Raw genomic sequence first — 14,659 nt, forward strand, 5'->3', positions numbered from 1 at the left:
GGTAACACAATGGCACTAAATTCATATCTTTCAATAATTACTCTGAATATAAATGGGCTAAATGCTCCAATCAAAAGACACAGGGTATCAGATTGGATAAAAAACAAAAAAACCCAAGCCCCATCAATATGGTGTCTACAAGAGACTCATTTCATACCCAAAGACACCTCTCCAGATTGAAAATGAGGGGGTAAAGAACCATTTATCATGCTAATGGACGTCAAAAGAAACCTGGGGTAGAAATCCTTATATCAAATAAGTTAGATTTTTAAAAATTATTTTATTTATTTATTTGAGAGAGAGAGAGTTAATGAGGAGAGAAGCAGAGGGAGAAGCAGACTCCCTGCTGAGCAGGGAGCCCGGCATGGGGCTTGATCCTAGGACCCCAGGATCATGACCTGAGCCAAAGGCAGCCACTTGACCAACTGAGCCACCTTGGTGCCCCCAATTTTTAAAATCTAAAAATTAGATTTTATTTTATTTTATTTTTTGACCTCTGAACTTTTTATTGGTCTCCTGCTCCTCAAAGGGTACCCTGTTTCTGCTGCCTCAACGCCTCAGAATTTTGGTGTTGTTGGTCTCAGACACCACCTTGCTGTCCACGATCTTGTGGGTGCTGGTCTTCTGGATGGTCTGTCTGCAAGGAGTTGCTGTTGTCCAGGGCATCAATAAGACTGAAGTCCTTCCCATCTTCCAACAGGTGACAACAGTAGGTGGCAATCTCAGCCTCCAGCTTGACCTTGACATTCAGCAGGGCCTCATATTCCTGGGCCTGGCACTGCCCCTCTGCCAGGCTGGGACAGCTCTGACTCCAGGTGCAGCAGGACCCCGTTGAGCTGCTCCATCTGCATCGCATAGCAGGTCTCGACCTCCCTCAGGCTGTTCTTCAAGCTGGCCTTCAGGTTTCTCACTGAGTCCAGGTTGATCTCCAAGGATTGGGTGGTATGTCTCTGCTCCATGAGGGTCATCTCAGCTTCTCTTATCTCAGCAGTCTGTGTGGTGACCACCATGGTGCTCTCCTCGATCTGCTGGGACCAGTACTTGTCCAGCTGCTCCCAGATCTTCTGAGCCAGCTCGTCATACTGGGCCCGGATATCTGCCATGATCTTGCCGAGGTCCTGAGATTTGGGTGCATCCAACTCCACTGTCAACCCAGAGTTGGAGATTTGGTTTTATAGATCCTTTACTTCCTCCTCGTGGTTCTTCTTCGCGAAGAGCAGCTCCTCCTTGAGAGCCTCGATCTCTGTCTTTAGCTGCAGCCCAGTAACATTGGTGTCATCAATGACCTTGCAAAGTCTATGGATGTCACTCTCCACAGACTGGCGCATGGCCACCTATCTCATACTTGACTCAGAAGTCATCAGCAGCAAGACGGGCATTGTCAATCTGCAGAACGATGCAGGCATTGTCCGCAGCACTGGCAAAGATCTGAGCCCTCAGATCCTCAATGGTCTTGAAGTAATGCTCCCAGTCTCTGACCTGGGGCCCCTTCTTCTCCAGGTGTTCCCGGGTTTTCATCTCCGGTTTCTGATCATCAGCCTCCAGGCTCCTCCCCCTCTCCAGGTAGGAGGCAAGGTCAGGTCTTGCATGGTCTCCTTCTCTCCCTGGATACCCTCTATGCCTGCCAGTCCCCCAACCATCCCTGCAGCTGGGCCTCCGGACCCCCAGCCACCCTGAAAGCTGGTGGAGCAGGATACAGAGATCTAGGAGCCCGAGCCCCCTGCACCTGCATAGACATGGCTGCGCTGCTGCTGATTGTCTGGAGCCGGTGGCTGGGTGACTGCCTGGAGCCCAGGGACTGGTAGTTGGAAGAGAAGGTGGAGCAGGTGGTGAAGCTCATGCTGTTCGGAGAGTAAGAAGGTGAGACGGGAAGCCAGGACTCAGGCTCCAGCCAGTGACAAATTAGATTTTAAACCAAAGACTGGAATAAGAGATGAAGAATGACACTACATCATAATAAAAGGGTCTGTCGAATAAGAAGATCTAAGAAATATAAATATTTATGCCCCTAACTTGGGAGTAGCCAATTATATAAACCAATAGATAACAAAATTAAAGAAACACATTGATAATAATACAATAATAGCAGGGGATTTTAACACCCCACTCACAGCAATGGATAGAATATATAAACAGAAGATCAACAAGGAAACAAGGGCTTTGAACAACACACTGGACCAGATGGACTTCACATATATGTTCAGAACATTTTATCCCAACACAACAGAACACACATTCTTCTTGAGTGCACATGGAACATTCTCCAGAATGGATCACATACTGGGACACAAAGTAGGTCTCAACTGGTACCAAAAGATTGGGATTATTCCTTGCATATTTTCAGACCACAATGCTTTAAAACTTGCTCAATCACCAGAGAAAATTAGGAAGCAAGACAAATACATGGAGGTTAAAGAGCATCCTACTAAAGAATTAATGAGTCAATTGGGAAATTAAAGAAGAATTTTAAAAATTCATGGAAGCAAATGAAAATGAAAACACAACTCTTCAGAACCTTCGGGATGCAGCAAAGGCAGTCCTAAGAGGGAAATATATACCAATACAAGCCTTTCTCAAGAAACAAAAAAAAAGTCCCAAATATACAATCTAATCTTACACTTAAAGGAGATGGAGAAAGAACAGCATGTAAAGCCTAAATCCAGCAGGAGAAGAGAAATAATAAAGATTAGAGCAGAAATCAATGAAATAAAAATCAAAAGAAGAGTAGAACAGATCAACAAAACTAGGAGCAGATTCTTTGAAGGAATTAATAAGATTGATAACCCCCTAGGCAGACTTATCAAAAAGAAAAGAGAAAGGACCTGAATAAATAAGAACATTTTATTGGGGTATTCCTCGGTGGCTCAGTGGGTATTCCTCGGTGGCTCAGTGGTTTAGTGCCAGCCTTTGGCCCAGGGCACAATCCTGGAGTCCCGGGATCAAATCCCACGTTGGGGTCCTGACATGGAGCCTGCTTCTCCCTCTGCCTGCTTCTCCCTCTGCCTGTGTCTCTGCCTCTCTTTCTGTCTATCATGAATGAATAAATAAAATCTTTAAAAAAAAAAAGAACATTTTATTGGAGAGGAGAGATCACAACCAACACCAAAGAAATACAAACAATTATAAGAACATGTTATAAGCAATTATATGCCAACAAATTAGGCAATCTAGAAGAAATAGATGCATTCCTAGAGACATTAAAACTACCAAAACTAAAACAGGAAGAAATAGGAAACCTGAAAAGACCTATAACCAGAAAGGAATTGAAGCAGTAATAAAAAAATCTCACAACAAATGAGAGTCCAGAGCTAGAAGTCTTTCCAGGAGAATTCTACCAAACATTTAAATAAGAATTAAAACCTATTCTTCTGAAGCAGTTTTGAAAAATAGAAATGGAAGGAAAACTTTGAAACTCATTCTATGAGGCCAGCATTCCTCCTTGAGTTTGATTCCCAAACCAGAAACCCCAAAATTCTCCCAAAAGGGAGAATTAGAGACCAACATCCCTGATGAACATGGATGCAAAAATTCTCACCGAGATACTAGAGGGAACATACCTCAATATCATAAAACATGATGCATCACATCAACAAGAGAAAGGATAAAAACCAGATGATCATTTCGATAGATGCAGAAAAAGCATCTGACAAAGTACAACATCCATTCATGAGAAAAACCCTCAACAAGGCAGGTTTATTTATTTATTTTTTTAAAAAGATTTTATTTATTTATTCATGAGAGACACACACACACACACACACACAGAGAGAGAGAGAGAGAGAGAGAGAGGCAGAGACACAGGCAGAGGGAGAAGCAGGCTCCATGCAGGGAGCCTGACGTGGGACTCGATCCCAGGTCTCTAGGATCATGCCCTGGGCCGAAGGCGGCGCTAAACCACTGAGCCACTGGGGCTGCCCCAACAAAGCAGGTTTAGAGAGAACATACCTCAACCCAATAAAGACATATATGAAAAACCCATAGCTAATATCATCTTCAATGGGGAACATCTGACTTTTCCTCTAAGGTCAGGAACAAGACATGGATGTCCACTCTCATCATTGTTATTCAACATTGCCTGAACAATCAGACAATGAAAAGAAGTAAAAGGCATCCAAATTGGCTAGGAAGAAGTAAAACTTTTCCTATTTACAGATGACATGATACTATATGTGTAGAAAACCTGAAAGACTCCAGCAAAAACTACTAGAACTGATAAATGAGTTCAATAATGTTGCAGGATACAAATCAATATACAGAAACCCACTGCATTTCTATACACTAATAATGAAGTAGCAGAGAGAGAAATTAAGAAAACAGCTCCATTTACACCCAAAATAATTACACCCAAAATAATAAAATATCTAGGAATAAACTTAACCAAGGAGGTAAAAAGACCTACACTCTGATGAAAGAAATTGAAGATGACATAAACAATTGGAAAGATATTCTATGCTCATGAGTTGGAAAAACAAATATTGCTAAAATGTCTATACTACCCAAAGCAATCTACAGATTTAATGCAATCCCTATCACAATACCAACAGCATTTTTCACCAAACTAGAACAAACGATCCTAACATTTGTATGGAACCACTGAAGAGCCAAAACAATCTTGAAAAAGAAGAACATAACTGATGGTATCACAATCCCACATTTCCAGATACACTACAAAGCTTCAGTAATCAAAACAGTATGGTACTGGCACAAAAATAGACATATATTTCAATGCAACAGGATAGAGAGCCCAGAAACAAACCCAGGATTGATTGATTGATTGATTGTTTCATTCATTCATTCATTCATTCATTCATTCATGAGAGACACACACACAGAGAGGCAGAGACACAGGCAGAGGGAGAAGCAGGCTCCATGCAGGGAGCCTGATGTGGGACTCGATCCCGGGTCTCCAGGATCATGTCCTGGGCCGAAGGCAGGCGCTGAACCGCTGAGCCACCCAGGGATCCCCCCATGATTTATTTATATAGTCAGTTAATATTCTACAAAGGAGGCAAGACTATGCAATGGGAAAAAGGCAGTCTCCAGCGAATGGTGCTGGGAAAACTTGACAGCTACATGAAAAAGAATGAAATTGAAAAAAAAAAAAAGAATGAAATTGTACCACTTTCTTACACCATACCCAAAAATAAATTCAAAATGAATTAAAGACCTCAATGCGAGACCTCAGACCATAAAAATCCTAGAGGAGAGCACAGGCAGTAATGTCTCTGACATTGGCTGTCGCAACATTTTTCTAGCTATGTCTCCTGAGGCAAGGGAAACAAAAGCGAAAATAAACTATTGGGACTACACCAAAATAAGAAGCTTCTGCACAATAAAGGAAACAATCAAAAAAACTAAAAGACAACGTACTGAATGGGAGAAGATATATGCAAATGGCATATCCAATGCAAAATATATAAAGAACAATTGCCAGTATGCAAAATATATAAAGAACAATTGACACCAAAACTCACAAATAATCCAGTTAAAAAATGGGTAAAAGACATACAGATGGCCAACAGACACAGGAAAAGATGCTCGACATCGCTAATCATCAGGGAAATGTAAATCAGAAACACAATGAGATCTCACCTCACATGTCAGAATGATTAAAATAAAAAACACAAGAAATAAATGTTGACCAGGATGTGGAGAAAAAGAAACCCTTGGGATCCCTGGGTGGCTCAGTGGTTTAGCGCCTGCCTTCAGCCCAGGGCATGATCCTGGAGACCCAGGATCGAGTCTCATGTCGGGCTCCCTGCATGGAGCCTGCTTCTCCCTCTGCCTGTGTCTCTGCCTCTCTCTCTGTGTGTGTCTCATGAATAAATAAATAAAATCTTTATAAAAAAAAAAAGCATAAAATTGTCTTAAAAAAAGAAAAAGAAAGCCTTGCGCACTGTTGGTGGGAATGCAAATTGGTGCAGCCACTGTGGAAAATAGTATGGAGGTTCCTCAAAAGATTGAAAATAGAACCATCTTATGATTCAGTAATTCTACTAGTGGATATGTACCCAAAATATACAGAAACACTAATTTGGAAAGGTAAATGTACCTTATGTCTATGATAGCATTATTTACAATAGACAAATTGCAGAAGTAGCCTAAGTGTCCATCCATAGGTGAATGGATACAGATGAGGTGGTATATACACCCAATGGATATCACCCAGCCAGAAAAAAAGAATGAATTCTTGCCATTTGCAACAACATGGATAGAGCTAGAGGGTATTATGCTAAGTGAAATAAGTCTGTCAGGGAAAGACATACCATATGATTTCACTCATATATGAAAGTGAAGAAACAAAACAAATGAACAACAAAAAAAGAGACAAACCCCAAAATAGACTCAACTATAGAGAACAAAGTGATGGTGACCAGAGGGGGATGGGTGAAATAGGTGTTTGGGATTAAGGAGGGCACTTGTGATGAGCACCAGGTATTGTATGAAGTGTTGAATCTCTACATTGTATACCTGAAACTAATATAACACTGTGTGTTAACTATGCTGGAATTAAAATGAAATCTTTTAAATTAATTAATCAAAAAATTAATTAATTATTTTAAAAAGAATTATTTTTCTGAGCAGATAAATCTGCCTGGGATCTTAGGAACAGGATAAGGCATTAAGCCAAACCTCATTGTTAACCCCAGGAACATTATCCAGAGTGTGGCAGGCACCATGATTTCAAAACTAGGCTTGTGGGTGGAAGGTCATAAGTAGACTGAAATAGGATATTTCTTTTTTTTTAATTTTTATTTATTTATGATAGTCACATAGAATGAGGGGGGGGGGCAGAGACACAGGCAGAGGGAGAAGCAGGCTCCATGCACCGGGAGCCCGACATGGGACTCGATCCCAGGTCTCCAGGATCGCGCCCTGGGCCAAAGGCAGGCGCTAAACCGCTGCGCCACCCAGGGATCACGAAATAGGATATTTCTAAGATTGGCTCTTGCCTCCTTCATATATGTTTATGTCTGTTTTCGTTGATTCTGGGAACTTCACAGCACCATTCCAATATATTCCTTTTCTACTAAGGTTAACCAGAATTAGTTTCTGTTGTTTGTAACCAAGAACACTGACTAGCACACTGCAGTGACATCTTTTCGTTTGTCATTATTTTAAGACAAATTAAAACTTTAATGTAATTCATGTGTTAAATCTATCCAATAGGCACGGATTAAAGAAAGATAATACTCATTGTTGAAAAGGATGTGAAGAGTAGGTGCTGATGGGTTTTAATCTGGAACTCTGCTTAACAATTGGAAGTTTGGAGAGAAGATTCTGGATCATGATGGTGGTGACATAGCTTTTTTCCCCTGTTTTTTCTTTGAAAAATTGTTTTTAAGATTTTTTTAAAAGTAATCTCTATACCCAACATGGGGCTGGAATTCACAACCCTAAGATCAGTAGTTGAATGCTCCACTGACTGAGCCAGTGTGTGTCCTCCATTTTTTAATTGTTATAAAAACACATAAAATTGTAAGCATTTTAAGTTTGCAGTGTTGAGTACTTTCACATTGTGGTGCACCATCGTCCATCTCAGGAATTCTTTTCATCTTGTAAAACTGAAACTCTACACCTACCAGGTAATAACTTCCCATTCTCCCTTCCCCCAAACCCTAGCAACCACCCTTAAACTTTCTGTCTCTATGATTTTAACCACTCTAGGTACTTCACATAATTGAAATAATATATTTATCTTTTTGTGACTGGCTTATTTTACTTAGCATGAGGGAGACGCTTTTTAATCTTTCTGGATCCCCAATTAAAAACAGTGGGACGGCTGGGTGGCTCAGTGGTTGAGCGTCTGCCTTGGCTGAGGGTGTGATCCCAGGGTCCTGGGATGGAGTCCTTCATCGGGCTCCCTGCATGGAGCCTGCTCCCTCTGCCTGTGTCTCTGCCTCTCTCTATGTCTCTCATGAATAAAGAAAATCTTTAAAACACACACACACACACACACACACACACACACACACACACACACACACACAAAACCAGAGCAACTGGGGTCAAACCCAAAAACCCAAGGATAATATTTATAACAAAACTAGGTGCTATGAACTGTTTGCCCCTCAAATTTATACACTGAACCCTAAACTCCAATATGACATTGTTTGGAGATAGAGCTTTTAGGAGGTAATTAAGGTTAAATGAAGTCATGAGTCCCTAATACAATAGGATGGGTGGCCTGATAAGAGGGAAAGGTCTCTTTCCATGAACACACACACACCAATGAAAGAATGAAAGGCCAGGTAGGGACACCGTGGCCATCTACAAACCAGAAAGTGAGTTCTCACTAGAAACCAGATCCTGCTGGACACTGATCTTGGACTTTCCACACTCCAGTACTGTGAGAAATAACTTTCTATTGTTTAAGCTACTCCGTGTGGTACTTCTCCACGGCAGCAGGATGTGACTTCTTTTTTTTTTTTTAATTTTTTTTTATGATAGTCACACACAGAGAGAGAGAGAGAGGCAGTGACACAGGCAGAGGGAGAAGCAGGCTCCACGCACCGGGAGCCCGAGGTGGGATTCGATCCCAGGTCTCCAGGATCGCACCCTGGGCCAAAGGCAGACGCTAAACCGCTGCGCCACCCAGGGATCCCAGGATGTGACTTCTATACAAGGTGACGGTGCTTCCAGGAACTCCAAAATACAAGCTGGCGAGGACAAACGATTGGTAACCACGGACCTGCATGGTATTAGCATCTGTGCAGAAAGAAGCAGAAGGGAGGAAGGAGGCATCTAACCGATCTGAGAATAGGAATTCGTAGAAAGAGTCAACAGACATCCGCTGAGAAGCCTGACCATTTAGAGAACAGCAGCTGAGCCTGGGGAGTTCTCTTGGCCTTTCCACCAGTGGCTGAAGGCCAGGCAGGGCTTCCTTCCAGAGCAGGGCCTCGCCGGTGGGAAGGAGAAGGCAGGGGTGACAACCAAATGCAGAGGCGGGCGCGCAGGGGTGCGGAGCTGACCTCGCAAACCAGCTCGGACTCATTTACAGGCCAGATGGAGCCTGCGGAAGCTCCCGGAGCCGGGAGCAGAGTGAGGAGGCCTCTAGCTGGGAACCAGGAGCAACGTTAAAGACCAGCCGCAGGGATCCCTGCTGGGCTCAGCGGGTTAGCGCCGCCTTGGGCCCAGGGCGTGACCCCGGGGTCACGGGATCGAGTCCCGCGTCGGGCCCCCTGCAGGGAGCCTGCTTCATCCTCTGCCTCTCTCTATATATAATAAATAAATCTTAAAAAAAAAAAAAAGACCAGCCGCCCAGGCGTCCTGCTCCTCCCCGCTCACTGTCCACCGGCGCCCATGGTTTAGAGACCGCGCTTGCAGGAGCTTGAACTCTGTCTTTCCCACCTGATGGCTTCGTGACCCCGGTCAGGTTCCAGAAACGCCACTCGTCCCCAGGTGCAAGTGAGGAGTGAAGCCGCAGCTTGTGCGCGGGGACGAGCAACACCCCGGCCCGGCCGAGAGGGGGGCTCCGGGCCCGCCCCGCCTGCCAGCGCGCACACCCGCGCCCGGACCCACGCGCTCCCGCGGGGACCCGGGGTCCGCTCTTCGCCGGCCTCGGGGGGCGGCCGTGCAGAGCAGCAGCAGCGGGGCCGGGCCGAGCCAGCGGAGGCGGTGACCCCCGACGACCCGGAGCCCCAGCGCCAAGGGAAGAACCCAGCCAGGCCTGGAGGAAACAGACTTGCGGGCTTCTGTGCATGATGGCAAGCCCTGTCCCCTCTCTGCGCCTCAGGTCCACCCCCCACGCCCCCACCCCATGAAAGGGGTCGCCTAGAAGTCGGGGAGTCTCTCTCTCTCTCTTTTTTTTTAGAGATTTCATTCATTCATTCATTTATTCATTCATTCATGCTAGACACACAGAGAGAGGCAGAGACATAGGCAGAGGGAGAAGCAGGCTCCCTGCAGGGAGCTGGATGCAGGGATGATTCCCATCCCAGGACCCCAGGATCACACCTGAGACTAAGGCAGACCCTCAACCACTGAGCTCAACCACCCAGGCCGCCCCAAGTCGGGATGTCTTAACAAACTAGCAGACAAGTCGAGTGCCAGACTCGCTAACAGCCGGCTCAGTGGGTTGGACCCTGAAAGTGGTGTTTCTCAGAGGACAGGCTGCTTGAGTGAACACCGAATCCTCTGAGCCTATAAGCAGGACAAAGATGGTTTTCCGTCAGGAGGCTGACAGAGGGTCCCTTCAGGAGAGGGCAGAGGGCAGGGGTCAGCACCCCATCATTGCTCTGCTGTGAGAACACAGAATTTCCATCTTGGCCCGACTCCCTCCCCTCTCCGTTCTCCTCCCTTCCCCAACCAGCAGCCTCTGGGCTGCCTCCCCCCAGCCAGCTGGTGTATGCTCAGAAAATCCAAACTCATTGCCATGTGACTGGAGGGGGATGTAATTAAGAAGGCCCCTTTTAGGGATCCCTGGGTGGCGCAGCGGTTTGGCGCCTGCCTTTGGCCCAGGGCGCGATCCTGGAGACCCAGGATCGAATCCCACATCGGGCTCCTGGTGCATGGAGCCTGCTTCTCCCTCTGCCTATGTCTCTGTGCCTCTCACTCTCTCTCTCTGTGACTATCATAAATAAATAAAAAAATTAAAAAAAAGAAGGCCCCTTTTATTTTGTTGAGGTAGTTTCCTTGTATTGTTAGTTTGTTAAGTGTCTTTAACTTAAATGGGTGTCAGTTAGTAAATTAGATTAGTTTTGTCAGTGCCTTTTCTATATTGAAATGCTCCTGTGGTTCCTTCCCCTCCTTTTGTGGATGTGCTGTAAATTACATTAATACATTTTTGTATGTTGAACTATCTTTGCGTTCTGGGAATAAATCCCATGCGGTCATGGTGTATAATCCTTTGCATATGCCACTGAATTGTTTGCTAGTATTTTGTGGAGGATTTTTGCATGGATGCTCATAAGACATTTGGGTGTGGTGTTTTTTCTTTCTTTCTTTCTTTCTTTCTTTCTTTCTTTCTTTCTTTCTTTCTTTCTTTCTTTCTTTCTTTCTCTCTCTCTCTCTCTCTCTCTCTCTCTCTTTCTTTCTTTCTTTCTTTCTTTCTTTCTTTCTTCTTTCTTTCTTCTTTTTTTAAGATTTAAAGACTTATTTGGGATCCCTGGGTGGCGCAGCGGTTTGGCGCCTGCCTTTGGCCCAGGGCGCGATCCTGGAGACCTGGGATCGAATCCCACCTTGGGCTCCCGGTGCGTGGAGCCTGCTTCTCCCTCTGCCTGTGTCTCTGCCTCTCTCTCTCTCTGTGACTATCATAAATAAATAAAAATTAAAAAAAAAGATTTAAAGACTTATTTATTCAAGAGAGACACAGAGAGGCAGAGACATAGGCAGAGGGAGAAGCAGGCTCCATGCAGGGAGCCCGATGTGGGACTTGATGCCAGGACTCCAGGATCTCGCCCTGAGCCAAAGGCAGACACTCAACTGCTGAGCTACCCAGTCATCCCAAAATTTTATTTTTATTAGAGAGAGAGTGCATGAGTGCATGTGAGTTGGGGAAAAAGGAGCAGAGGGAGAAGAAGAGAGAAAAAATCTTCAGCAGTTTCCACATTCAGTGCAGAGCCCAACGTGAGGCTCTATCTCACAACCCTGAGATGATGACCTGAGCTGAAATCAAGTCAGGATTAACTGACTGAACCAGCCAGATGCCCCAAGAAAGAGAAATATTTGATGAAACTAGGAGCAAGTAAAAAGGGCAAATTGCAAGGGAAAGAAAATTAGGTTTTCATCATAAGAAAATCAAATATCTTGAGGAAAGAAAATGTGAGCCCCAAATTTTATGTTTAGATAATTGATTTTTACATGTAAAGGCTATTGCTATGAAAAAGCTCAGGAATATTGTAACCCTTCCTGGGAAATCTAGTAGAGAGTGAGTTTCAATGGTAAAAAAACAAAAAACAAAAAACCAAAAACCCAACTAATTGTGAACATTAAACACAGAATTCCTTGGAGAACTAAAAGTGTTAAAAGAGGGATGCCTCGGTGGCTCAGTTGGTTGTCTGCCTTCAGCTCGGGGTCCTGGGATTGAGCTCCACATCAGGCTCCCTGCTTCCCTGCTAAGCAGGGAGTCTGCTTCTCTTTATCCTGCTCCCCTTGTTTGTGCTCTCTCTCTTTGTGAAATAAATAAATAAAACATATTTTTAAAAGGTATTAAAAGGAAGAAAGTATTTAATGGTATAGATTCAGATAATACATAATATGTCTGTTGAAGTGGAGAGGAGTGGAAGGGGTAGAGTGAAAAGTATATGCAAAAGAAAATTTTTAATTTTTCTCCTCTTTTTAATTTTAAAAGTTTTTTAATTTTTAAATTATTTTTATTTTTAAAAAATATTTTATTTATTCATGAGAGACAGAGAGAGAGAGAGAGAGGCAGAGACACAGGCAGAGGGAGAAGCAGGCTCCCTGCAGGGAGCCCGATGTGGGACTCAATCCTGGGACCCGAGGATCATGCCCCCTCAATGCTGAGCCACCCAGGCGTCCCTAATTTCAAAAGTTATTCATTTATTTAAGCAATCTCTATACCCAATGTGGAGATCGAATTCATGACTTGGAGATCAAGAGTCACATGCTCTTCAACTGAGTCAGCCAGACACTCCTTATACCTTTCTTAACAATTATATTGGTGATGATTCTACTCTTATTTTGGAGAGTGTTATTTATATAATGTGGGCGAAAGTAAATGAGTAATTATGGCTTATGCCTATGTTCTGTTTTTTTTAACATTCTTAGTTTATTAATCCTCTCATGAAAAATCTGCAGAATCACCACAGATAAAGCCACTGCAGAATCTTTACTCCTTCTGTTGTCCAATCTCCAGCTCACTTTTTGCCAGCACCAACATTGGCTTTTGCAGTCCCCCTGACTTTCTTCATTCTGTTTTTGCATTCTTTGCGCTGTTTTCTTGATGTCTTTTTCTTCTCATACAGGCCATGTCTTGCAATTCTATGTTTGGGTTCATTTTTCTTTGCATAATCCAAGGAATCATAAATCATGCCAAAGCCAGTTGTCTTGCCACCACCAGAATGGGTTCTGAATCCAAATACAAATATGACATCTGGTGTGATCTTGTACATTTTGGCTAGTTTTTCCCGAATTTCTGTCTTAGGTACTGTTGCCTTCCCGGGGTGAGGAACATCAATGAGCATCTGTTTCCGCTGAAGTAGTCGGTTGGTCATGAACTTCCTGGTTTGGATAGTTACTGTGTCGTTCATGATGGCAGCCGAGCTTCAAGCAGCCGGGGAGGAAAAGAGATACCCCTATGTTCTTGAGAACTAAGAATCTCAGTGTGGAAGACAGGAAATAAACATGCAACACAGAAAAGATTACGAAAACCCCCTGCAGCCTTGAATTTGAAGGAACCATATAAACTTTTTATCTCTATAAAGATCTAGATCTCTTTCTATCTCTGACCACCAAAGCACCTTAGAAATAATGAGTAATCTAGTAGCACTAAGCATCTCTAGGTGCTGATTGGGATCTTGCAATATAATTTCCCACTAACAACCATTTGAGCTTCTTGAAGAAATGGCTTGTTCTTGGGTTTGGGGCAGGAATTGTACAAGATGAGTCTAGAACTCTTGTCATGACATAGTATGGAAACCATCAAAAACTTCCAGGACTGTATGTTAAAAGGACTCAGCCTCAAGTTGAAAAGGCTTGGGACACCTGGGTGGCTCAGCAAGTGAGCGTCTGCCTTTGACCCAGGGCATGATCCTGGAGTCCCAGGATTGAGTCCCGCATGGGGCTCCTGTGAGGAGCCTGCTTTTGCCTCTACCTGTGTCTCTGCCTCTCTCTCTCTCTCTATGTCTCTCATGAATAAATATGTAAAATCTAAAAAACCAAAAAACAAAACACCGATGTGAAAGAGCAAGCCAACCACTGGGAAGATATTCATAATACACATTCTTGACAAGGACCTACATTTGTGCAATTCTTAATTTCAGAGACGATACCTATTTCTAAAAGTTATTTTTGGTTCTTCTCAAATATGCCTGTTCTTTTTTCATCACGTCTTACTCTTAAAGGCTTGATATCTTCTTCAGTTTATTTACTATTTATTTTTATTTTTATTTATTTATTTTTATTTATTTTACTTATTCTTATTTATATTTATGTATTATTTATTTATTTTATTTACTTATTACGTGTTTATTATTCATTTATTTATATTTATTTATTATCATTTTATTTATTATTTTTAATTTTTAATTTATTTATTATTTATTTATACTTATTTATTTATATTTATATTTATCTACCTATCTGTTTATTTATTTGTTTACTTACTTATTTATGACAGAGAGAGAGGCAGAGACACAGGCAGAGGGAGAAGCCGGCTCCACGCAGGGAGCCCGACGCGGGACTCGATCCCGGGTCTCCAGGACCAGACCCTGGGCTGAAGGCGGCGCTAAACCGCTGGGCCACCCGGGCTGCCCCTTCTTCCACATTTGAGCGCTCATCCTAACTTCCGTGCAAACACAATGCAATTCTTTTTTTTTTTTTCTTTTTACAATGCAATTCTTACAGTGCATCCAAAATACGCAGTTTCTCGGGACTCCTGGGGAGCCCAGCGGTGGAGTCTCCGCGCGGGAAATTTCAAGCGGCCCGGAGGCCACGCCCCCCGCGTGGGTTGACCGGAAGCCGAGTAGGCGGCCGGCGC

The 14,659-nt window shown here is 43.5% G+C and overlaps 1 protein-coding gene and 1 pseudogene across 1 annotated transcript; both read right to left on the bottom strand.

The window, feature by feature from the left end:
- Window positions 1-549: 549 nt before the first annotated feature.
- Window positions 550-1,840, bottom strand: LOC129506163 (keratin, type I cytoskeletal 18-like; annotated as a pseudogene).
- A 10,934-nt stretch (window positions 1,841-12,774) lies between these two features.
- On the bottom strand, window positions 12,775-13,211 carry LOC129506387 (40S ribosomal protein S24-like). Its single transcript, XM_055320060.1, has one exon. It carries the CDS (start codon window positions 13,209-13,211, stop codon window positions 12,819-12,821), a length of 393 nt encoding a protein of 130 aa, XP_055176035.1. The 3' UTR covers window positions 12,775-12,818.
- Window positions 13,212-14,659: the final 1,448 nt, after the last annotated feature.

This window comes from Nyctereutes procyonoides, unplaced genomic scaffold (genome assembly GCF_905146905.1).
Source record: "Nyctereutes procyonoides isolate TBG_1078 unplaced genomic scaffold, NYPRO_anot_genome, whole genome shotgun sequence".
Lineage (NCBI taxonomy): Eukaryota > Metazoa > Chordata > Mammalia > Carnivora > Canidae > Nyctereutes > Nyctereutes procyonoides.